Source organism: Telopea speciosissima, chromosome 3, assembly GCF_018873765.1.
Source record: "Telopea speciosissima isolate NSW1024214 ecotype Mountain lineage chromosome 3, Tspe_v1, whole genome shotgun sequence".
Classification (NCBI taxonomy): Eukaryota; Viridiplantae; Streptophyta; class Magnoliopsida; order Proteales; family Proteaceae; genus Telopea; species Telopea speciosissima.
This window is the reverse complement of record NC_057918.1, coordinates 12,737,698-12,757,931: the sequence shown is the minus strand read 5'-3', so window position 1 is coordinate 12,757,931 and position 20,234 is coordinate 12,737,698. Positions and strand designations below refer to the sequence as shown.

General features: G+C 39.1%; 3 protein-coding genes across 5 annotated transcripts; 1 reads left to right on the top strand and 2 right to left on the bottom strand.

Annotated features, from left to right (window-relative positions):
- Positions 1-1,544: 1,544 nt before the first annotated feature.
- On the bottom strand, positions 1,545-3,194 carry LOC122654135 (probable xyloglucan 6-xylosyltransferase 5). 2 transcript variants are annotated; one of them, XR_006331877.1, is made up of 2 exons: positions 1,728-3,194; positions 1,545-1,692 (listed from the first exon to the last, which is right to left on the bottom strand). XR_006331877.1 is itself a non-coding variant. In XM_043848110.1 (2 exons), exon 1 carries the CDS (start codon positions 3,149-3,151, stop codon positions 1,778-1,780), a length of 1,374 nt encoding a protein of 457 aa, XP_043704045.1. In that variant the 5' UTR covers positions 3,152-3,194; the 3' UTR covers positions 1,545-1,697; positions 1,733-1,777. The 2 variants fall into 2 exon arrangements, 1 of the variants encoding a protein (XP_043704045.1); XM_043848110.1 differs by having other exon boundaries at positions 1,545-1,697; positions 1,733-3,194.
- A 6,075-nt stretch (positions 3,195-9,269) lies between these two features.
- LOC122654134 (pentatricopeptide repeat-containing protein At5g61370, mitochondrial) lies at positions 9,270-11,103 on the bottom strand. The gene has a single exon (XM_043848109.1). It carries the CDS (start codon positions 11,054-11,056, stop codon positions 9,578-9,580), a length of 1,479 nt encoding a protein of 492 aa, XP_043704044.1. The 5' UTR covers positions 11,057-11,103; the 3' UTR covers positions 9,270-9,577.
- A 726-nt stretch (positions 11,104-11,829) lies between these two features.
- LOC122654137 (vesicle transport v-SNARE 13) lies at positions 11,830-20,234 on the top strand. 2 transcript variants are annotated; one of them, XM_043848114.1, is made up of 5 exons: positions 11,830-12,093; positions 13,864-13,922; positions 14,007-14,195; positions 15,914-16,152; positions 16,245-16,275. In XM_043848114.1, exons 1-5 carry the CDS (start codon positions 12,000-12,002, stop codon positions 16,258-16,260), a joined length of 597 nt encoding a protein of 198 aa, XP_043704049.1. In that variant the 5' UTR covers positions 11,830-11,999; the 3' UTR covers positions 16,261-16,275. The 2 variants fall into 2 exon arrangements, with proteins under 2 accessions (XP_043704049.1, XP_043704048.1); XM_043848113.1 differs by lacking the exon at positions 16,245-16,275 and adding an exon at positions 19,918-20,234 and having other exon boundaries at positions 11,905-12,093; positions 15,914-16,084.

Sequence of the window (20,234 nt, the reverse complement as noted above, 5' to 3'; positions counted from 1 at the left end):
GCAAAGAATTGGGGTTAATCAGGATTGGCATCAGTGGATTCTGAGTCAAATCAACTGACTCTGCCGATTTCAATCCTCACAGGAGTCAAAACAACACTTTCGCCCAGTGTGTCCACGGGACCTCTAATGATTCACTGATGTGAGCTTGAGCTGGCTGCTGGAAAATGAATGGTTGTTCCTTTGATTTTTCCCTTTTGAATCCTTTTCATCGATTGTAAGTTGCAACTGATCTTTTCTTTTTCCCTCCCTCATAATTCACAACTATCTGTTACTTAATTTTCCGGTTCAAACCCTTTTTATTATTGCAACTGGTCTTCCTTTCTCCTCCCTGATAATTCATAACTAGCTGTATCCCAAAAATAAAATATAAAAAAATTAAAAGAGCCTAAGTTCTTGGTCAAACAATGAAACAAGGACTTGACTTCCACTACTTGTGAGTTGCAGTGTCTTGGATAAGGTATTGGTTCTCCAGTTGTAGCAATCATAGAGCTTCTTTCCCACAATAAAATGAGTTTAATAGCTACTAGAAAATTTGGCACCAAGTTTGGGCTTCATCTTCCGGGTAACAGTTAGAGGTAGCTTTGCCTATTTCTGGACTGACAAGAATTTAAAGAAAGTCATGCCTCACCCCCTTCCTTTCTCACCATTTTACCACCGAAATTATAAAACTACAAAAATAAACACCTGGTCCTGCTCTTTATTAATTGAATCAAAGTACAGGGGATTACTTTACAAGGGCTGGCCCATGAAATGAAAATCTAGAATGAAGAAACCATTGTGTAACCAACCCAAAAAAATGGGCACACTAAATGTGAAAATCAGCACATAGATTCGCAAGAACAATCATATCTGACAGCTCCTCAGAATCAAAGCTCAAACCAACTAGAGCATCCAAGAACTAGTCTTCCTTGGTTATAGAGTTGAGCAAGTAGCTGAAGAAGAGACTGTAACCCAGCTCTGGTGTAACATTCTATGAACAATGAAGATGAAACATTGAGGCATGACTGCACAGTTGAAATCATTGAATTGTCAATTGAGCCTCTGCTTGATTATCATTCGATGAAATAAAGAACATAGACATCATACAAACTTCTTTAACATTGTTTTTTAGGTAAACTTCCAATATTCTACATGTATACAGACATTAGTGGCCCTCAATTGTGTGAAAGTTGATAGATGTCTGTTGTACTTTATGCTCATTTCATGCAGAGAAGTTATACAAATCCTGGGTTCTGTTGTCTAGTAATAAACAATCATCTCTCCCCGCATACAATAAATGACGAACACAAGATATGGTAAATGTCTTCAAAGCAAACTAGCATTTTTGGCAAAACCAGTCTGAGGGTTCATGTGCAGAAACTTCAAATCAGAAACACTGGTGCTAGACTCCCTAGAATGGGATTGGTAGATTTGCCCATTTTTAGCTCATCCTTTCTTTTGTTCAAAGAGTTGTTGGACTCTACAGTGAATGAATCCAAGATAAGGAAAAGGGGAAGCAGAGAGAAATACACCCACAATATTAAGACTATCCAAAAGAAGAAATAGATGTAAATGAATCATAAAAGTATTAATTCTTGAAATGTCTGAGAGAAAATCATGAATAGAAAAGAATAATAATAAAAGAATCTACTTTTCTTCTTTGCATAGGTCCTATGCAACTATGCGTAGAAACAAAAACAAACAAAATCCACAAACTTTCAAATGTTGTCAAGTTTGAGACCTGCATTAACTGAGGATACATTTAACTTACAATTTATGAAACAGGGAAGACTGATACTCAAATGCTGTTTGGATCGGAGCCTTGATGAACAGGATGCCGTCGAATATCGAATTGATCTACAATCTCCAAAGGAGTAGCCGTCTCGTTCCTGATCCTCTTGATCTTGGGGCTCAACAAGCCCCGGTGCCTAAAACCATATAATTTGAGAACCTGATTATCTGCAAAATTAAAGGCTCTCTCCATGCTTTTCAAGCACCTCTCCACCGGATAATCCCCATAGCTCCCGCAGGGCTTGCAACCAACGAAATGGGTCACAAATGGCCATCTCTCATCACCCAATCCTGGATGGTACTTCTCCATCATCTCCTCATATCTGTCCACTAGACCAGCCCAGTAGCCATGTAAGTAGTAAGAATTCTCGAGGAAAACCTTCTCCATCCAATGCTTCTGGGAGATCAAAAGGTAAATCAACGCCGATTGATCGTCGGCCTCAAATGCTGGCCGCCCTTTCAAGTTAGCAGTCAAGATCTTCCCCGCTTCGTCCCTAACGGGGCCTTTAGGACCCATAGGAGCCCAAGCGTCAAGCAAATCCAAAGACCACTGGCAATTCCGGAAGAGAAAGCTTCCGGTGTTCAACGCAATCCATGATTTCTGCTCGAACATCAAATCCGGGTAACCATGGACCACCATATTATACTGATCGTATTTGGAGAGAGGAAGCTGAAAAACCATATCCGTGAACAAGGCATCGCTATCCATCCACCAAATCCACTCCACCTCCGGATGAGACAGCATGAGGCGTCGAATCAAGGGAAGCTTAGCCCAGTAACCAGCGAGCTCCTTATCGAGATGGGCCAAATTGTAAATGATCTCAATTCCATGAATTCGGCAGTAATCGATCTTGTTCTTGATAGACTTGAGAAGGTAATGATCACCAATTGAGTTGTCACAAGGGTTAGGAGGAGATCCAGTAACAAGCAAGATTCGCGCTTTGCCATTGACGTAATTGGGGAACTGGGGATTGCGTTGGAGCCAGATCTTGCGCTGCAGGTCCCAATCGGAGATCTTAGGGCCAAGAGTGTAGGTAACGTTTGGGTTGAATTCAGGCTCCGCAGGTTCAGAAGGGTCGATAGGATCGCTGTCGGAACGGATCTCAGCAAGAATTCGATTGGTTTCCTCGATGAGGTTCTGGTTCTCGGCCTCAACGTCGGCTATTCCGGCGAGGTTGCCGACGCCGATTGTGCCACGAAGGACAAGAATGGTGACGAAACCACAAAGAATGGTGATCTTGAGGTTGTTGAAGGTCTTTTGGATCTGACGGCCACGAGAGAAGCCCGAAGATGAACGGCCGCTTAGTCTGGTGGTGGTGGTGGGAAGCGAACCACCAGCTCCTCCACTTCTTTTCTGAGCAGTGTGGCTCTCTTGACCCATCTCTTTCTATCAATTTATCCTTCTTCCTCTAACTCTCTCTCTCTTCCAATCAAATCAAATCTGTAATAAAAAGTAGAGATGTCAGAGGTCCGAGGGGCAGAGAAAAACCCTAACAGCGACGGTTTGATGGTTCCATAGTAGTGGAAGACTGATAGAAGAAAACAGAAAGAAGAGAGAAGAGGGAAGTGAAGGTGGCTGAGAGACAGGGAAGAACAAGACACCGGTCCAAGTGAACAGTGAACACCGACGATGCCAAGCCAAGATTCCCATAGCCAGTTTTTATTAAATTAAATTAAACAAAAAGGAATTATTTATTACAGTGATGTTATGTGTTCCATGATAAAGAATTGGGAGATGGAGATTGTTGGATTCCGAGATTAGTTGGCACCTCTCGGATGTCTCCGGATTCTTAGCGATGTTTCAGTTTTTTCTGTACAATTTCTTGTAAGATTAATAATGGGGAAAAACAGAGTTAGGTTAACGCGTAAAACACGAGTGGATCAAGGAAGGATGCGTGAACTCATATTACGTATAAGTTTCATTTAATGTTTCTAACTTTTAGGAAATCTACTGCTTATTAGTAGTAACAAAGACAAAATATCAGGAAATTTATTAGTATGACCTTATGAGGCACGAGTTGTTCTAATGCCATGACGTCTGATAGGACAAAATTGTCACTTCCTATACTTTCAAGGCAACTTTGCAATTTGCACCTTTTTTTTAATTCTCTACTTAAGTTTTTTTTCCCCATCCATTTATTGCTGTATATTTGAAGAAAAAAAAAATTAGGGATATTGTCTTTCTAATACCATCCTATATAGCATAAAAAAGATTAAAAAAAAAGATTACCATCATATTATTGTATGGTATAATAATTTTTTACTATGGTTACTGTGGTTGTTAATGTGTGTCTCACAAATAGAACATATCGTCATCATGGTCAGCATCTTAGTATTGCTTTTGTTCATGTGGTCATCTGCTATAAGGGATTAGAAGCCTAAAACAATTCACCAGTGCTGGTTTTAAACTTGGCTCCTCTAAATCAATCTTTGAAGATGCAAAGGCAAGTCCATGTACTCAACTATTCACGAAACCCTCAAGACATTGTTATGTGAAACTACACATCATCATCATGCGCCCTTTCTTCAGCAATTGTCTTACAAGCGATGCTAAAGTCATTTGCCCTGAAAAAATGTGAAGTTATGCAGTAGTAATGGTGGTTCTGACTACAAAATGGTTGATTCCCTTCGTGCTCACGTCCCAATTTCGAACTATTGCAGTGGGAACTTTTTCCGTCATCTATACATGGCTTTCTTTTGTCACCCACACTGATGAAGGTCTCTATGAAAATGTATCTTATTTTTATCCATATCGAGAATTAGAATATCTGACGTTCAAAATCATTTACCAACCATTTGGCATCTTCTCTTCATGTTTTTATCCACCCAAATGGGCAATTATAATTGAATTTAAAATTGAAAGTTTTCTTCTTTTTTTTTTGGGAGGGGGGGTAACAAAAATTGATAGGTAGTTCATAGTTGGAGTACTGTGGGACTTGCTTTTACATAAAATTTGGGCTGAATTGATTTGCCACATGCCTACCAGCCAACATTTCATGGTAATACAATACAGACCCACCAGACCAGCCAAAGCAATTTATTTTCTCTCCTCTCTGTGTAAATTTTATAAGTCACCTTCAAGTATGGAATTGGTTGAAAATCCAGACTTGGGAAAGATGCAACAAACTAAGGTACAACGGCTTATTTGGCCACATGGACTATTCACCTAGCAACTAGATAGTTGGGAAATGACTGGATTGGCCATGAGACAAATATGAACAGTGGTACAAGGTACACGCCCAGATGCACAACCGAGTGGCGTTCTTTCTCCCTATTTATTTTTTCCTCCAGTTCTATTGCACATAGTGCTAATAAAAAATCTATTATAAATCACTAAAATGATGTGGATAAACAAATTGATAAAAGAAAAAGTATTATTGTTAAATGACAATTTTTTACTAAATTTGAGTCCCATCTAACATTTGCCAACTGGCCAAAAAATTTGCTTCAATTGGAACCCCATTCCTTCAAGACTTGCATAGTTAGTTTTACCCCTGAACTATAAAAATGTAATCAGGTTCGATTCTCTGGAAACAACCTCTCCATGAAACGGCGGTAAGGCTGCTACATAGTTAGTTTTCCCCCTGAACTATAAATTATTCATACTTTTTTTCCAATCTCGAATTACATGTTTGAGCTAATCACTAGCGCCATTGCAGGCCCATCTCTCTCCAGTGTCTGACGTGTTTGCTTGAACTGTTGCTCACAAGCCCAATAAAGCTAAGTATTATTTAGACACCTAGATAATCTATTATCAGAAGTGATACACTTTGTGAGGTGCCAGCAGTTTGAATTTCCTACTATTGTTTTAGTTTCTTTCAAGCTATACTACTAAATTATCTGTTGCCAACCCCAAGTAATTAGGATAAGGATTGGTTGATTTAAGCAGACATTTAGATTGTTTATGTATTTAAGACATTTTAGATGGTAGTCTCCATGCCATGATTCTACAAGTTGTCTTGTTGAACACCATGCTTTAACAATTAATACCCATGCCACATATTAAGGTAACAGTAAAAACAGAATATGCCAAACATATCTATCCCCTAAAATAGGATTTATAGTTGTTTATATTGTTATTGGGGTACTACAGCTGTTCTTAATTTGGTGCAGTCAATCTCCCACACTGTACTCTTGTCAAAATATGCAAAGTTTGATAGGTTAACTTTGCATATAAAATTATGGAAAGGCCTAATTGGTCCAAGTTTCTGCTGTGCTAGTATTTGAGGAACTTAGCCCATTATACTGATGTGGATGCAAGTGAGAATGTGACTTCATGGTCATTTAATAGGTGCAATGTGTATAAACCTTTCAAGAAAGGGGTTTAGTTTTCTGATTCAGCAGTGGTATTTGGAGTGTTGAGTTTGTTAAAATAGTATTCCTTTGTTTCAGAAATTATGTAACCATTTCAGCGAATATAAGGTATCCAATTACCCCCAAGGAGTGGGTGTGTTTTGTCAAATTCCTAGAACCAACCCCGAGACTACTGTAAATGTAATCTGGTCTAGTACTTTTTTCTGAATCGGATGAGAAAAGAGAGTATTCCCATGTAATGTCTAAGAAAAAAAATAATGGCTAGCATATCGAAAAGCATCAACCAAAGAAATATTTTCAAGAGAATATAGGTAAAGAGAGAGATTAACAAGATGAGAAACTTACATCATTATTGCAACAAATGATCTTCTCCAAAGTATGTCTCAACTCTAGAAGTCCCCTCGCAGCTGAAGTGAAGCATCAGCTCCGTGAAATTCCAAAACCTTAAGGCATCCAAACGGCAACAGTGAACATTGTTGGATCTCTAGCATGTAGCGGAAAAAAAGAAATGAAAAGTCACACTCCCAATGGATAACAAACAGACAATTGCTTCTCCATTCTCAAGTGCTAGAATCCAAAGCATAATGATGATTGACAGAGTATGCATATCATTCAACAATATTTTGAGCATATAAAAATAACTGGAAAATTTCTAAGTTCATATACTTATGGTTTGGCACTTTCTGATGTTTTTGACTTGTTCTCAGGTGATTCTTATGCATGAAACCATCATACAGAATTTGCACTGAAAGTCCTATTTGATGACCAAGATCTCAGGAAAGTCCCAAATTTTAGTGCAGGACTTACCAAGCTTGAACAAAAGAGATTAAGTTTCACGTGACAAGAAATGATGCTACAAACCTGCAGTTGCTATTGAATCAGTCAAATAAAGATGAAGACCTAGAAAGCAATGGAAGATATTCATTGAACAGTGAAACGGTTACAGAAGGATACACGAACCTTGCATCAACTATTTATTGAACATATAATGGCAAAATTTTTGTACAACATTCCAGTTAGGTAGCCATAACTCATGGAAGAGAAAATGTTTGACTCATATTCTGAATGAAGTGCAGCTAGAATTTAGATAGTCCACATGTTCCAGCAACCTTCTGATGGTCCAGACAGCCATTTATATTGTACTTCATAAACAAATGATGATAGGAGGAAGATACACTAAGTTAAGCACCCTGTAACATATACAAGTTCTGTAAGGGCCCGAATTGAGTGACAGTCCACTTAAGAGGAATGGTCTCCTGAACAGCCCACTTAAGAAGGCATCCCTATATAGCCTCAAAATCTGTGCCACATGCAATGTTGGAAGGGTGTTAAATTTTGTGGGTAAGTAGGACCTGAGGTCCTTTGCTCGCATCACTCTTCCATGTGGCACAATTAGGTAGACCACATAGGAATGCCTTATGATGTGAACTGTGCAAAGAACCATTTGCCAAAAGGTTAATTCCAATGAGACAATCCCATTAGAACTCCAATGAGCCTCAAGAACCAGGGGGGGGGGGGGGATGTTGAAAACCTATAGATTAATGTGACAATTCATTATCAACTTTAATAAACACATTGAACACCAGAAGCATTGCTGCCCTTTTATACAATACTTGTGTTTTTATCAGTGCCTTTAGAGCAAAAATTCAGGCAGAGCAGAGATTCCAGAGTCCAAATGCAGGACCTTCCCTTAAGATGCGAGTGTGAAAATGCAACCAATGGTTGGATTCAAAGTTTCAAACTACCACTCAAAAAACACATTTAAGAACACAAGTTTCAAAGCCCACCTATGTGTAGCAGAGCAAACAACCAGAATGGTAAGAGAAAACAAGCAAATATGTCATACAATTTGCTCTTAAAAAAATCAATAAGAAATATCCATTGCTCTTTAATCTTCATAACTTTAACTAATGTCATACTTTACATAATTATTATAACGAAAGAAGAAAATTCATTTTAAAAATATTGGCTTAGTGAATGCTGACTTAATTAAGAAAGAAATAACAGAAGGATATGATGCAACAAGGGGGAAGAGCCCTAATAAAGCAAAACAAACCATATGATCTAGGTTTTGCTGGTTCAACAAGGGGGAAGAAAACCCCAAATATTATCGCTTGAAATGTACATATTTTGGGTAATGAAAAGGATAACTATGATCTAGGGTTTCAGTAAGTGGAGATTAAGGATTAAAGAAATTAACTAGAGCCTGACTAACCGCTCATTCTAGCAACAAGATTGAGAATCGCAAGTAAAGCAGCTGGCATTGAAATCGGAAGAAATGAGCATGGAGACAAGAGGCTGGATGAAGCTTACAATAGTGATGTTAGAGTGTCTCTTGACAGTTTTGGTGAACTACCTGATATCTCTGGCAACCGGTATCTTGGACTCAAGATCCCCCTTGGTGATTAATTGTGAAAGCTTTGCTTCTTCTGATTCAATGGCCAATCTCCTTGGTCTGTTAGGAGGCGATGGTTTTGAAGTCGAGAGTTGGGAGTCGACGGCCAAAATCTCAAGTGCCCTGAAAAGTGAGACTTGAAATAACAGGGTAGGGGACTGGTATTTTAAACATCCATGGTTAAAATAATATGATCAAATCTCAGCAAAATTAAATTCGGTCCTTCATTTTGTATCCAAGTAGAGGATTTGCACCCTAGTCAGTTGAAATCCATTGGCCTTAATCTAAATCCCACAATCCAAACATACCCTAAGCAATTTTACATGGTTAACTTGCCTGGATAGGCAGCCAAATGGAATCACGATAGCCAGCAAAGTCCAACAAGAACAAAAATGATGTTTCCCTAAGGTATCCTCTTCTCTTCAAGAATCTGGCCTGAAACTCACCACATGAAGTTGTCTTCTGGCTGGCAAAATGAATGTGTGATTTGGGCTTGCAAGACGAATGGGACTTCCTCCAAGATCAACATAATCAATAGCAGAAATTCTAACGTTGCTAGGACTCATGTCTTCTGGTTTCCATATACACTCCCTGATTTTCCTTCATTACATGGACAGGTCGTACAAGGTGCTGCTCAATAGTGAAAGGCAGCAATTATGGCAGATAATTTCTAACAAGAACTGTGTTCTGTCACAGAAAGTTGGAAAATCTGACCACTTACTTTTCCATTGCTAATGACCTATGAAAGTCTCGATTGCAATTCTGCAAGTCACTACTATCAGAAATAGGATGATGTCTTTATAGCAACAAGAGCTTTGGTGGCTCATGGATCATTTCAAGGTGCTTCTCTCTGGGCCCAGGTAAAGAAGCTCTTTTCTTCGGTAATTATTTTTCGTTGTGAAGAAAAAAGAATCAAATGATTGTTCAGAATGAACAGATCTGTCTGACGCTCTAATCCAAGCAATAGAACAGAATGAGGCACAGAAATCTTCCATTGTTTATAAATGGCCTGAAGCCCAAGGGTTCTAATAGTATACTGGGACTGATCAACTAGTATGCTGTACAAGAACTCAAAATGTAGGGGACATGAAGTATGAATCAATTGACAGAAGTGTTATTCTTCTTCTTATCCTTATTCCTACTAGTATTGTCTTTTTTCTTCCCCATTTTTTGCTTTATCTTTGTCTCTGTTGGCAGTTTCTTCATGTCATTCAGGTTTCCTACCTCTCTTCTCTTTGTCTTCTTAAACACCTCGGTGATAGATGGATCCAACACGTCACTTGAGCACTGAAGGATGATGCCCATATTCACTGCTTCGTCCCAGAGCTGCAAGCCCCTTTCAAACTCTCCTCCCCTACAAAGTTTGGTTATCAGGAGATCATATACTGGCCCACAATCTCCAACAAAGCTTTTCTTCATCCGCTCAAGAAGATCAAGAGCATGGTTCACCCTCTCAACTCCACAGAGAACCCCAATCAAATCATAGTAAAACCTTGGTTCTGTGATTAACCCTTTTTCGATCATCTCATCCACGATCTGATTCCCCTTTCCAAATCTCCCTGTCAAATACAGAACTCTCACAACAAGATAGTAGCTGACCCAATCGGGATGACAACCTGATTTCTTCATGGAGTAGAGGACTCGACACGCTTCCTTCACTCTTCTTGTCCTACCCAAACAAGAGAGCAAGATGTTGAAGCTAATTACATTAGGCAGCACCCCATTAGATCTCATCTCGATCATCAAATTGGTAGCTTCAGGAACAAGTGCCGATGGATTGAATTTGAGGTTCCTCTTGCAAAGGCACCTGAGGAGAGTGTTATAGCAGAACAAGTCCGGCGTAACCCCAAAAGACTTCATTTCACCGAGAATCCTGCGTGCTTCCCTAACGTTTCCATGGACACACCATCCATGAATAAGACTCTTGTAAATGCAAGGCTCTACACCAGATATCTTACTCTTATGGTGCCAAACAACCCCTTCAGCTTTCCTAGCATGCCCTCTGGCGCAAAGGGCATGAACAATGCTATTAACAGTAAATCCATCTCTCGTGCACTTGAACTTCTCCAAGTTCTTAAAGAGCCCTACAGCTTCATCTTCTCTCCCCAGTTTCACCAACGTCTCGGCGACAAGACTAAAAGTTTCGGCCTCCATCTCCCGTTGCTCCTTTCTTAGATCTGAAATTAATATATCCATGGCAGTGACGTCTTTCTTTTCAGCAAATACCCGGATTGCATGATTGAACGCCTCGTCCACCAATTTGCAGTTTAAGTTTTTGCGAGACCAAGTGAAGAATCTGAGTAGCCTTCTGCTGGGCGCTTCATCTTTGCAGGTATCTATAACCTGAGCTACAAGGGTCGGAGTGATTGAAATCGTGGGCCGATCAAGACTTGATTCTAACTCATCTAGACCACCGATACCGCTCGACACAATGTGGCATATCTCTTGCAAATCGGGTGAAAGAGGAGAAGCAGATGGAATCGTGGAGTAGAACGAGAATTCGAGATGCTGGCATGGTGGTCCGCGGATGACCAGGAGTAGAGGACTGTACAATTTTGATTTCAACTGCAAAAGCATCTCCGTTGAGGAATTTTGTCGAACGGGTGGCGGGAATAATAGTTTCCCGAAAAACGATACTGATTGACACACGAAGATAGCTGCTAGCTGCTAGCCTCAGCCTCGCCTTGCTGGCATGGTTTTAAAAATCGAACGGGGCGGAATGGACGGTCGAACCGGGTTAGCTCGAGACATTTCCTTTCTTCCTTTCTAGAAAGATGCTTTTCGCTCTGGAGTAAATCAAGATCATGGACAAAAGAAGATCAATCAGAGAAACGGAGAGGAGAAATGAAGAACGACGAGGGGCACGTAGGCGTTTAGTGCTAGTATGACCTTTACCTTCGAGAGCGAGTGGCCGAGTGGGTAATTATTGTAATTTTGTCCTTGTTCAGGGATATTCGTAATATTTAAAAACAGTCGGCCTCGTCTGCTATTATCTTGAGATCGTTGGAGGAGCACAACCTACGCCACGAAGCACGAGGTGGTCGTTGGTCGGAATCTGGAGTATCTTCCGGGCAATTTTTTTAGTATTTTTCCGATCTTCAGATTTCCTTCAGGTATTTCTTCGATTGCAGCTTTTCTTTTTGTTAAATAGCTTATTCTCCAAAAATTTTATATATCTCTCTCGATCATTAACAGAACTTTTTGTAAAATCGATCCATCGATCTCTCATCTCTGTACCATTCAGTGACCCTTCGATTTTATATGTCGATTACGGAGGGACGTACCGGCTTTCCCTTATGTAACGGCGCGTGTATTAGGGTTTCCGCGATTTAATTGATCGAAGCAATCGAATAATGAATTTGTAGGATCTTAATCTTCTCAAGGGGAAAGGGAATCAATGTCAAACGAAGTCCAATTCAATTGACCAAAACCTGCGAATTTTAACATGATTATTTTGTTCCTTATGTTTAGAGCACCGTGGAATTAAAGACCTCCAAGGGTCAATAAGAGCTTTGGCACGATGAGTGAGGTATTTGAAGGATACGAGCGCCAATACTGCGAGCTTTCGGCAAATCTATCCAGAAAGTGCACCTCGGCTGGTATTCTCGAGGGAGGTGAGAAGTGTGCCTCGTTGTTCATCTGCAATACTGCAACTTATATATTTTATTTAATTTGTTTGATGTACATAAATTCAGCTTCTTCTTTTTTGTGTTTGTATTGGTTACAGTTATTCTTTTTCTACTTTTCAAAAGCTTTAACATTTGATGCTCATGTTTGCTTTATTCGTGCTCAAAAGGCTAACATACGATATGAATGATGAATTTTTTTTTTTCCCGTATGTTATTTAATTTTTGCTACCTGTTCACTGAAAAGGGACGATCTATAGCATTAGATGTTTCAGTTGATTTTTCTTTTGTTTTATTTTCTGTTACTATAACATATGAGGATACTAAAAGAATGTTGAATTTGTAAGTGATCGGATTGCTGAGTCCAAAGATTATTAATATTGTTAATTGTTATTGTTTCATGTTTATGTTCTTTTCTGTCCTATGATCATGTATTATCAGGCAAGAAACTTGATAAATTATTTTTGGGATAAAGGCAAGAAACTTGATTTCGTTTTTTTTTTCTTTCTACATTCTCCCCTTCCTTTTTGGGTCCCAATCTTTTGTCTAGGTCAAGCCTCATGTTTAATGTATGTTGATTTGACAAAACTATAGCAACAAACTGGTGGCATTTAGAAGGAGCTGATATGGAAACAAGTATGATTTTTCCGAATTTTGATAGGATTAGTTTTTAAGGACCTTTTTGAAGAGAGTAATTATTTCCTTTCCATATATTATGGACGAATATCAATATGGTACAATTTACTAAATCAAAGAATCTTGGTTTTTATCAATGTGCCTGTATGGCCCAGTTAGCAAATTCACTTAATATATTGGTCTCTTAGATAATTTGGTCTGGTAACAAATAGGGACTTGGGTTGGTGGTTGTTTTTGGGATCAGTCATTATGACTAAGAATTAGTCGGTATGGATTGATTATTGACTTTGATAGACTAAAACTTAATTGGGGGTACTAACTGGACCTAAACATGTATTGTTACAATACCTCAGATGTAAAGGACACACAATAGTTCAGCTTGTGTTGTACTCAGATTTTTTGTTTGTTTGTCAGGTGGTCCTATTTTGAATATGGTTCTTGGTTCTTCAGATATTATTGATACATGAAAGCAGGTTGTTGGGAAAGGGCTAAATATGAACCATGGACCATGGATTTTATAACTCCATATATAGTGTCATGCCCTCCTTTGACTTTGGATTTGCATGTTAACTGTGAATTTAGGGTTTCCAGGTTTATACTTTGTAATGTGGCTAGTTTATACTAAGTACTTTATAACATGGAGAGACCATGCTGATTTGCCCAATTCAGTCACCTGAACTCTTTGTTCTTCATCCTTTGATTTGCAAGCTCCTTTGGCTGAATATATCTCCTGTTTTCAGAGTTGTGGGGCTAGTTATGGACAGGGTCACAAGTAGGGGCCAAAAATTAATCTTACCTGCATACTTATATTACAAATCAGCCATATAAGATATAAGAAATGGGAGAGGTTTTGTACCTTATATCCATAGGAGATTGGACAAAACAGTTATATACAATTTTCTATAAATAGAATAAAGGATAGTAATGAGAAACTTTTTTTTTTTTTTTTTCATTTTTCTAATAAGAAATAAGCTGACGTGGAACCCTTTGTTGTCTTTCGACATAGTGACATCAAACTTTGTACATAGTTGTCAGCACAAGTTGCACTTATATTGTACTGCCTTTTGTTTTTTTTTTTTTTTGGGTCATTGATCGTTATATTTCATCTCTTTGATGCTGCAGAGCAGAAGAAGCAAAAAGTTTCTGAAATAAAAGCTGGATTAGAGGATGCTGAAGCTTTGGTACTGTTCAAATTATATTCTTAACTGTATTTTTCCTTCCATTTTCTGTTTTCTAAAATTGTGTTGTTATTTGAATTTCTTCAGATTAGGAAAATGGACCTTGAGGCAAGAAGTTTGCAGCCAAGTGTGAAGGCTATGCTCCTGGCAAAGTTAAGGGAGTATAAGTCTGATCTGAACAATCTGAAAAATGAAGTTAAGAGAATTACATCCACTAATGCTAATCAGGCTGCACGAGATGAATTGTTAGAGTCAGGGATGGCTGATACACTGATGGTATGTTTGAACCAATACAACATGCTTTCTGTTCATTTTTATTATTCAGACTTCCTGGATACTTCATTAATTGTATAAAATAGTGTGCTTGGTAGATCCTAAGATTAAAATATGTGAAGACTGATTTTAGTTGTCCAGGTGGAAAAGCGAGCCATTGTGCCGGACAGGAGCCTTGGTGCCTAGGCGAGGCCTTATTGGTTTGGCATGCATATAACAGGGTTTCATTTAGGACGTTTCAGGTTATGTTAGTATTATTGTTTGCTAATATCTTGACCAAGTTATGTTAATATTACTTAATACTGATATTAAGTATAAATTAAAGAGGAGACACGAATCATTCACCATTCAATCAGTGATCGTTCAACATTCTTCACAACGAGCAATAAATAATAATTTTTTTTTTCAATTTGAACCCCTTTTACTGGCTTCTCAATTTTGACCCCCTTAAATATATGATAAGCTGCAATAATATGCCCGCGCAAAAGACTTTAACCATACATGAGTTTAAAAAATAGTAATAGTAAAGCTCAAGGCCCTGCTCGCCTAGGTCAAGGACCATGTTGGGGGGGGAACTAGGCAAGTGCAAGCCTGCCCTTTCTGAAGGAGACTTGAGGCATAGACGATGCCCAGGCGAGCCCTTGACAACTATGACTTGTGTACTCTACATTTCACTGCTGATAGCGTTCCGAAACTCATCCCCCAAGCAGTTTCTCTGCATCCTGTAGGTACTGGTTGTTCTTCTTTTCAACAAAAGGATATATATAGGTATTAATTTTGTACTTGTCTATAAGCAATACAGATTCCATTTCTTTTGGAAGAATATAGAACTGAGAGATTTGGAGGTTTAAGAAGGGAGCAAGTTTTTTATTTTTTTTGCTTTAAAAAATGAAACTACTTCGAAGTTCGAAAGAGCAACAGGTAAAAGAATCACTCCAAGAAATATATTTCCTGCCAACCACAATTGTAGTCATAGGCACTTTAAATGATCAGAATCCTTAAGAATCAGTCCAACGAATGATACCAAATACACCATTAATACCTGGATTGAATACTGCTATGTTCATAGTTCATATGATCATATCCAATTCGTTCTCACTAATTGTTCAACAAGAACTTCATGTCTAAATTCCAGACATAAAAGTTGGAAGTGGATGCATTAATTTCTTGTTGCCAAATAGCTGATAGTTGCTTACGAGTGAGACTGTTTCCATTCCTTGGGCAAAAGTATTTTGGAATGGAAAATGACTAAAAGGGATTAAGAAGGAAGGGAAGGAGGAATTCTTAGAATTTAGCATAGCTTAATACCTGGCTTGAGCACTACCATGCTCAAATCTCATGATTTGATTTGGTCCTCACAAATTGTTCAATGCGGACTTCAAGTCAAAATTAGAGTGATGAATGGCAAAAAGATATTGGACAGAGAAGTTTGAAGACGGTACTGTCTAGTTTACTTTCTTTCTGTTTGTTCTTGGGACCAAATTCTGCTTTTCTTTAGCAAACGGTAGTACTAGTAATTTTAGGCTCTTCATTGCAATAAAATTGTTTTTTCTGCACATATCTCTGATCTGCAAGGCTGATGAAAGTAAAATGGTTTATTGGGCTTGATGTATTGCATATCTACCTCATACATTGAACCATTTCACTGTTAAGTTTTGGGGATATTTACCCTCTATTTAATTGGTAGACTAACATCACCAATGGATGGATGGATTTTACAGGCATCTGCTGACCAGAGAAGCAGATTGTTGATGTCAACTGAAAGAATAAATCAGTCCAGTGAACGCATTAAGGAGAGTAGAAGAACCATGCTGGAGACTGAAGAACTTGGTGTCTCAATCCTTCAGGATTTGCATCAACAACGCCAGTCTCTCCTGCATGCCCATAACACGGTATGTACTTTCCTGATGTTTGACTCTATTTATGGTTCCTTAGCACTGTTCTTTTGTGCATTCTTTCCGCTTTTCTGCTTTCTTCTATGTTTCACCGGCTGCCTTCTGTTTTTTTGTAGGGGTTGATGGGGGGCAGGCTTTTGTGGTTTTGATGCTTTAGTTATTTCTTTTTTTGATAGGTAGGCCCCAAGAAGAGTTGAACCCATGACCTCATAATTGTGAGGTGTTGATCTTTGCCAACTGAGCTACCCTCTTGGTGTTTAGTTATTTCCTTCTATCTTCAATGGACACAACCAACTTATTTAAGGTCAATGTCTTTCATCCAGTAAGAAAGGAAGCATTGTCGATTTGAACTATTCTGCTTGGGGTTTCTCCTGGGACATCAGCCAAAGAATCCTTAATATGGTTTGCCACTGATCTATACTGTCCATTGGATTGAGACCCCTTGGCTTGACCCTTGTGAAATAGGGCTTCATTTTGCAATGTGACAGCGCGCTTTTTTTTGGGTGATTCCTACCGAACTTTTAGGTTTTAGGCTTAATTTTGCGTACAAAGAGAGCATGGTCTGGCCAACAACATGGACCATTTTTTGGGCTGCTGACTGAGTTGCTATATGGAAGATGAGGTGTCGTCTAGATTTCTTTGTTAGACCCAACCAGCAAAGCCAATCGCATTCGGTATATAGTATATTCAATTGAAGTCTTGTGGGAAGAAAAAAAACATGCACGTCATAGTTAGCAGTGTGCATATTTCTTCCCAGTAATTACAGGCAATGGATATTTATTTTGCTGGGCTGTTGGAGAACTTCAAATGGGAAAGACCAACTGTAATGTTCCCTAGACTAGTTTTTAAGTTGGCCCTTGTTGTGAGATAACATCCCATATCTCATCAAATTTGAAATAATTGACTCTGAAGATTGGGTCTGTGGTTAAATGTTTAATGCCTTGACATTTGCAGCATGTCAAAAGTTGTGAGTCGTGGTTTGATGAGTGACTAGGTCAGATGTGCTTGACTTTGGGTCGGGGAAGGAATAGGATAGAGTGCTTTGGAAGGGAAAGGGGCGTTTAGTAAATACTACAACTTACAAGTGGCATCAAGTAGCTTTGTGTATTTACTAAAGTGCATTTGAGATGACATTAGTCCATGATATGCTAGTTGTTCATGGTAACAGACATTTTCCGTTTTCCAGTCTATACTAGAGCAGATATGTATTATGCAAGTCAGTAATATGTCTGACTTAGAAGTTAGGATTCTGGCTTCTTTCAGGAATGAATCCTTGTAACACAGATATCTTATTGGTAAAATTACAAGATTACTCAAAAGTAGGTTTCAGTTTTTTTTTTTAATTTAAATTACCCACCCAATGGGTATTACAAAATTACCCAAAACAGTGCCCCTCGTCCCTCTACATCTTCTCCTTTTTTTTAGCAGTTTTACCCCTGGCTTACTCTACCTCTTCTGTTTAATCATCACCTCCACCCCATCACTGGCCATTGTTGACGAGAAAGCATCACCAGAGATCAAAGGACAGAGAACCTCGATGGGAATGCTGTCTCTGTGGTGCGTTTACCGAGAAGTGTTGTTGGAAGAAAGCTATGGGAGCAGCAATAGAGGTGGCGGCCATTACAGATCTGGCGGTCCTTTCCCTTACTGATCACTAAGACTGCATCTGCAAGAACTTGAACGGCATCCATTGTGGAGGCACCCAATAAGCTGACAATGAGAGGCGTCGATTGTGGAGGCACCCAATGGGCTGACAATGAGAGGCATCGAGCATGGAATGGTCGGCACATGATTTTGAGTCACCCCGGCACAGGAAGAAGAGATTGGAGAACCACCACGCGACAATTACCACACCACCGCCATGAGCACAACCATCAAAGCCACCACCAAGATGATGATGGTGCTTGAAAGGAATTTCTCTCTCTCTCTCTCTCTCTCTCACACACACACACACACACACACCTGCTTTGCCCCCCGGTCCCTGACCCTCTCTCTCTGCTCTCCCTGCATCACTCTTCTCCAACCTCGGCTCCCCCTCTCTTCAATCTCCAGGACACTGATTCGAAACCTCTTACTGAAAGAAATCTATATGTATCACAGCATTGACAGCAATCATAATCCTGCTAAGCCGAGAAAGATACTGGAATGTAATGTCACAACCGTAGAGCAACTTCAGCATATTCAATATAGAGAACAGATATAAGATATGAAGAACCCAACTCATGGTGCAATTAAGATTTAAGATCTCCAATTTCCAAGTTTTACAAAATCAAAGGCAACTGTATTACTGTTATGGTTAAAAGTGGAACAGAGAAGGGGAACAGATATAAGATATGAAAAATCCCCGTTACTGCCACCGCTGCTGATGGAGGCAGTAGAATCACTTCAGAGAGAGAGAGAGATGCAGTTAAGGGTGTCCAATTAGGCCTTGGAATACTTTATTTTGGCCCTTGGTTGGGTTTTTTGGTGATTTTTATTATTTATTATTTATTATTAGAATGAGCCTCTTTATAAGCCAGAAGTTGGAATTGTGGGGGTACACGGGATTAAGTACATGGATAGGATTGTGTGGGTTTCATGTGCTATTAAGTAGTCAAGTTAGTTTAATCTAGAAGAGTCCTTTTAATTGTTTAAGTTAGTTTAGGAAGATTGAGAGTCATTAGTGTAGTCAATTTAGGAGGTTTTATCTCTATTTTTATAAATAACAATTAACCAACCCATCCCTCCACGGTTTTGATAATGGAACAGATTTGGGAAATTTTGAAGTTGAGATTGATTCTCTCCCCTTGCGACCTCTTTTCTCTCCTCTTTCTCCCCCTCCCCCCACACGGTTTCCTTTCATCCTATTTTCTCTTCATTACAGATCGATACTGCTAATCTTCTCTTCGATCGATCTGTAATTTCTTCTTGGGTAGCGATCTGCTACTTCCTTGTTCAGCCCCTTCTTTCTCCTTCATATTTCTCTTCCTGTGATGCCTTGCTTCCTCTCCTCCTCTGTCGAATGCTGCGGGTACTGCAGAAGATTTTCTGCTGCCTGATTTTCTATAGCAGATCTTGGATATTGCTTGAGATATAAGCAAGGTAAGCTCGCCACCAGCAGAACCAGCTATTCGTTCTGCATTAGAGAGAGAAAGAGAAGTGGGGATTAAAAATGTAAAAAATCATTCATGGTGAGGGAGTGGGCACTGTTTTAGGTATTTTTGCAATACCAATGTTTGTTGCGAGTTAATCTGTTGAGATAAAGATTGGGTGGGTAATTGATTCAGTTCAAACTCAATTTTGAGTAATCTTTTTGAAATTTATAGGTGATCCCATTTAGTAGGGATAAGGCTATGTTGTTGTTGATGTTGTAATTTTCCATATCTTATTTGCATTGTGAGTTTTAGCTCTAGAGTAGATGGTAAGAATTGACATGAATTGTGGACTGCCTTCTCAGAAGTGGAATCACAGTGATTTTATTGAGGGCAAGGCACTTCCGATTAATGATGAGTTTTGCTAACCCACAGAAATAACCTCAGAGGTTGCTCACTGCCCTACCCAAACGAGAGTGACATGGAATACTGGGCATAACCCAGGAAGGGGAGGGGAGGGGGGAGGGGGAAGGGAGGATTAAGAAATAGAAATTATTTTTTCGACAAGTGACTGGACTGTGAGGCTGATAGATATTTGTGAGGTTGGCATTTTCATTTAATGTGACTTTAATAGGCATTGACTTGAGGTTGTGGATGTTCACTTGCATTGAGTGGTGTTGATGAGCATAGTTTTATCCACAAATGTGCATGTATGGATATGAATCAACAATTTCATTCGCATTCCTTTCCTGTTTTCAGCTTCATGGGGTTGATGATAACATTGGCAAGAGTAAGAAGATTTTGACTGCCATGTCAAGAAGGATGAGCAGGAACAAATGGATCGTCGGCTCCGTAATAGGATCTCTAGTTGTTGCAATCATCTTGATCCTGTATTTTAAGCTTGCTCATTAGTGAGTCATGTTTTGTTCAATTGTGGTGTTTGTGACATCTTGCTATTTTCTATAATTTGTGTGAATGTTTCAAAATATGATCATTTCTTACTGTGTGTTGCCTTTGTGTGTACTCATCAGATGCTTTGGTGGTATGTTCCCACCTTTATAACGCTCTGTCTTTCT

Excerpts from the sequence above, each read along its gene's own strand:
- LOC122654135 (XM_043848110.1), bottom strand. The coding sequence starts at position 3,151 with ATGGGTCAAGAGAGCCACACTGCTCAGAAAAGAAGTGGAGGAGCTGGT.
- LOC122654134 (XM_043848109.1), bottom strand. The coding sequence starts at position 11,056 with ATGCTTTTGCAGTTGAAATCAAAATTGTACAGTCCTCTACTCCTGGTC.
- LOC122654137 (XM_043848113.1), top strand. The coding sequence starts at position 12,000 with ATGAGTGAGGTATTTGAAGGATACGAGCGCCAATACTGCGAGCTTTCG. Across the intron at positions 13,923-14,006 it reads TAGAGGATGCTGAAGCTTTG|ATTAGGAAAATGGACCTTGA; the intron begins GTACTGTTCAAA and ends GAATTTCTTCAG. Across the intron at positions 14,196-15,913 it reads GGATGGCTGATACACTGATG|GCATCTGCTGACCAGAGAAG; the intron begins GTATGTTTGAAC and ends TGGATTTTACAG.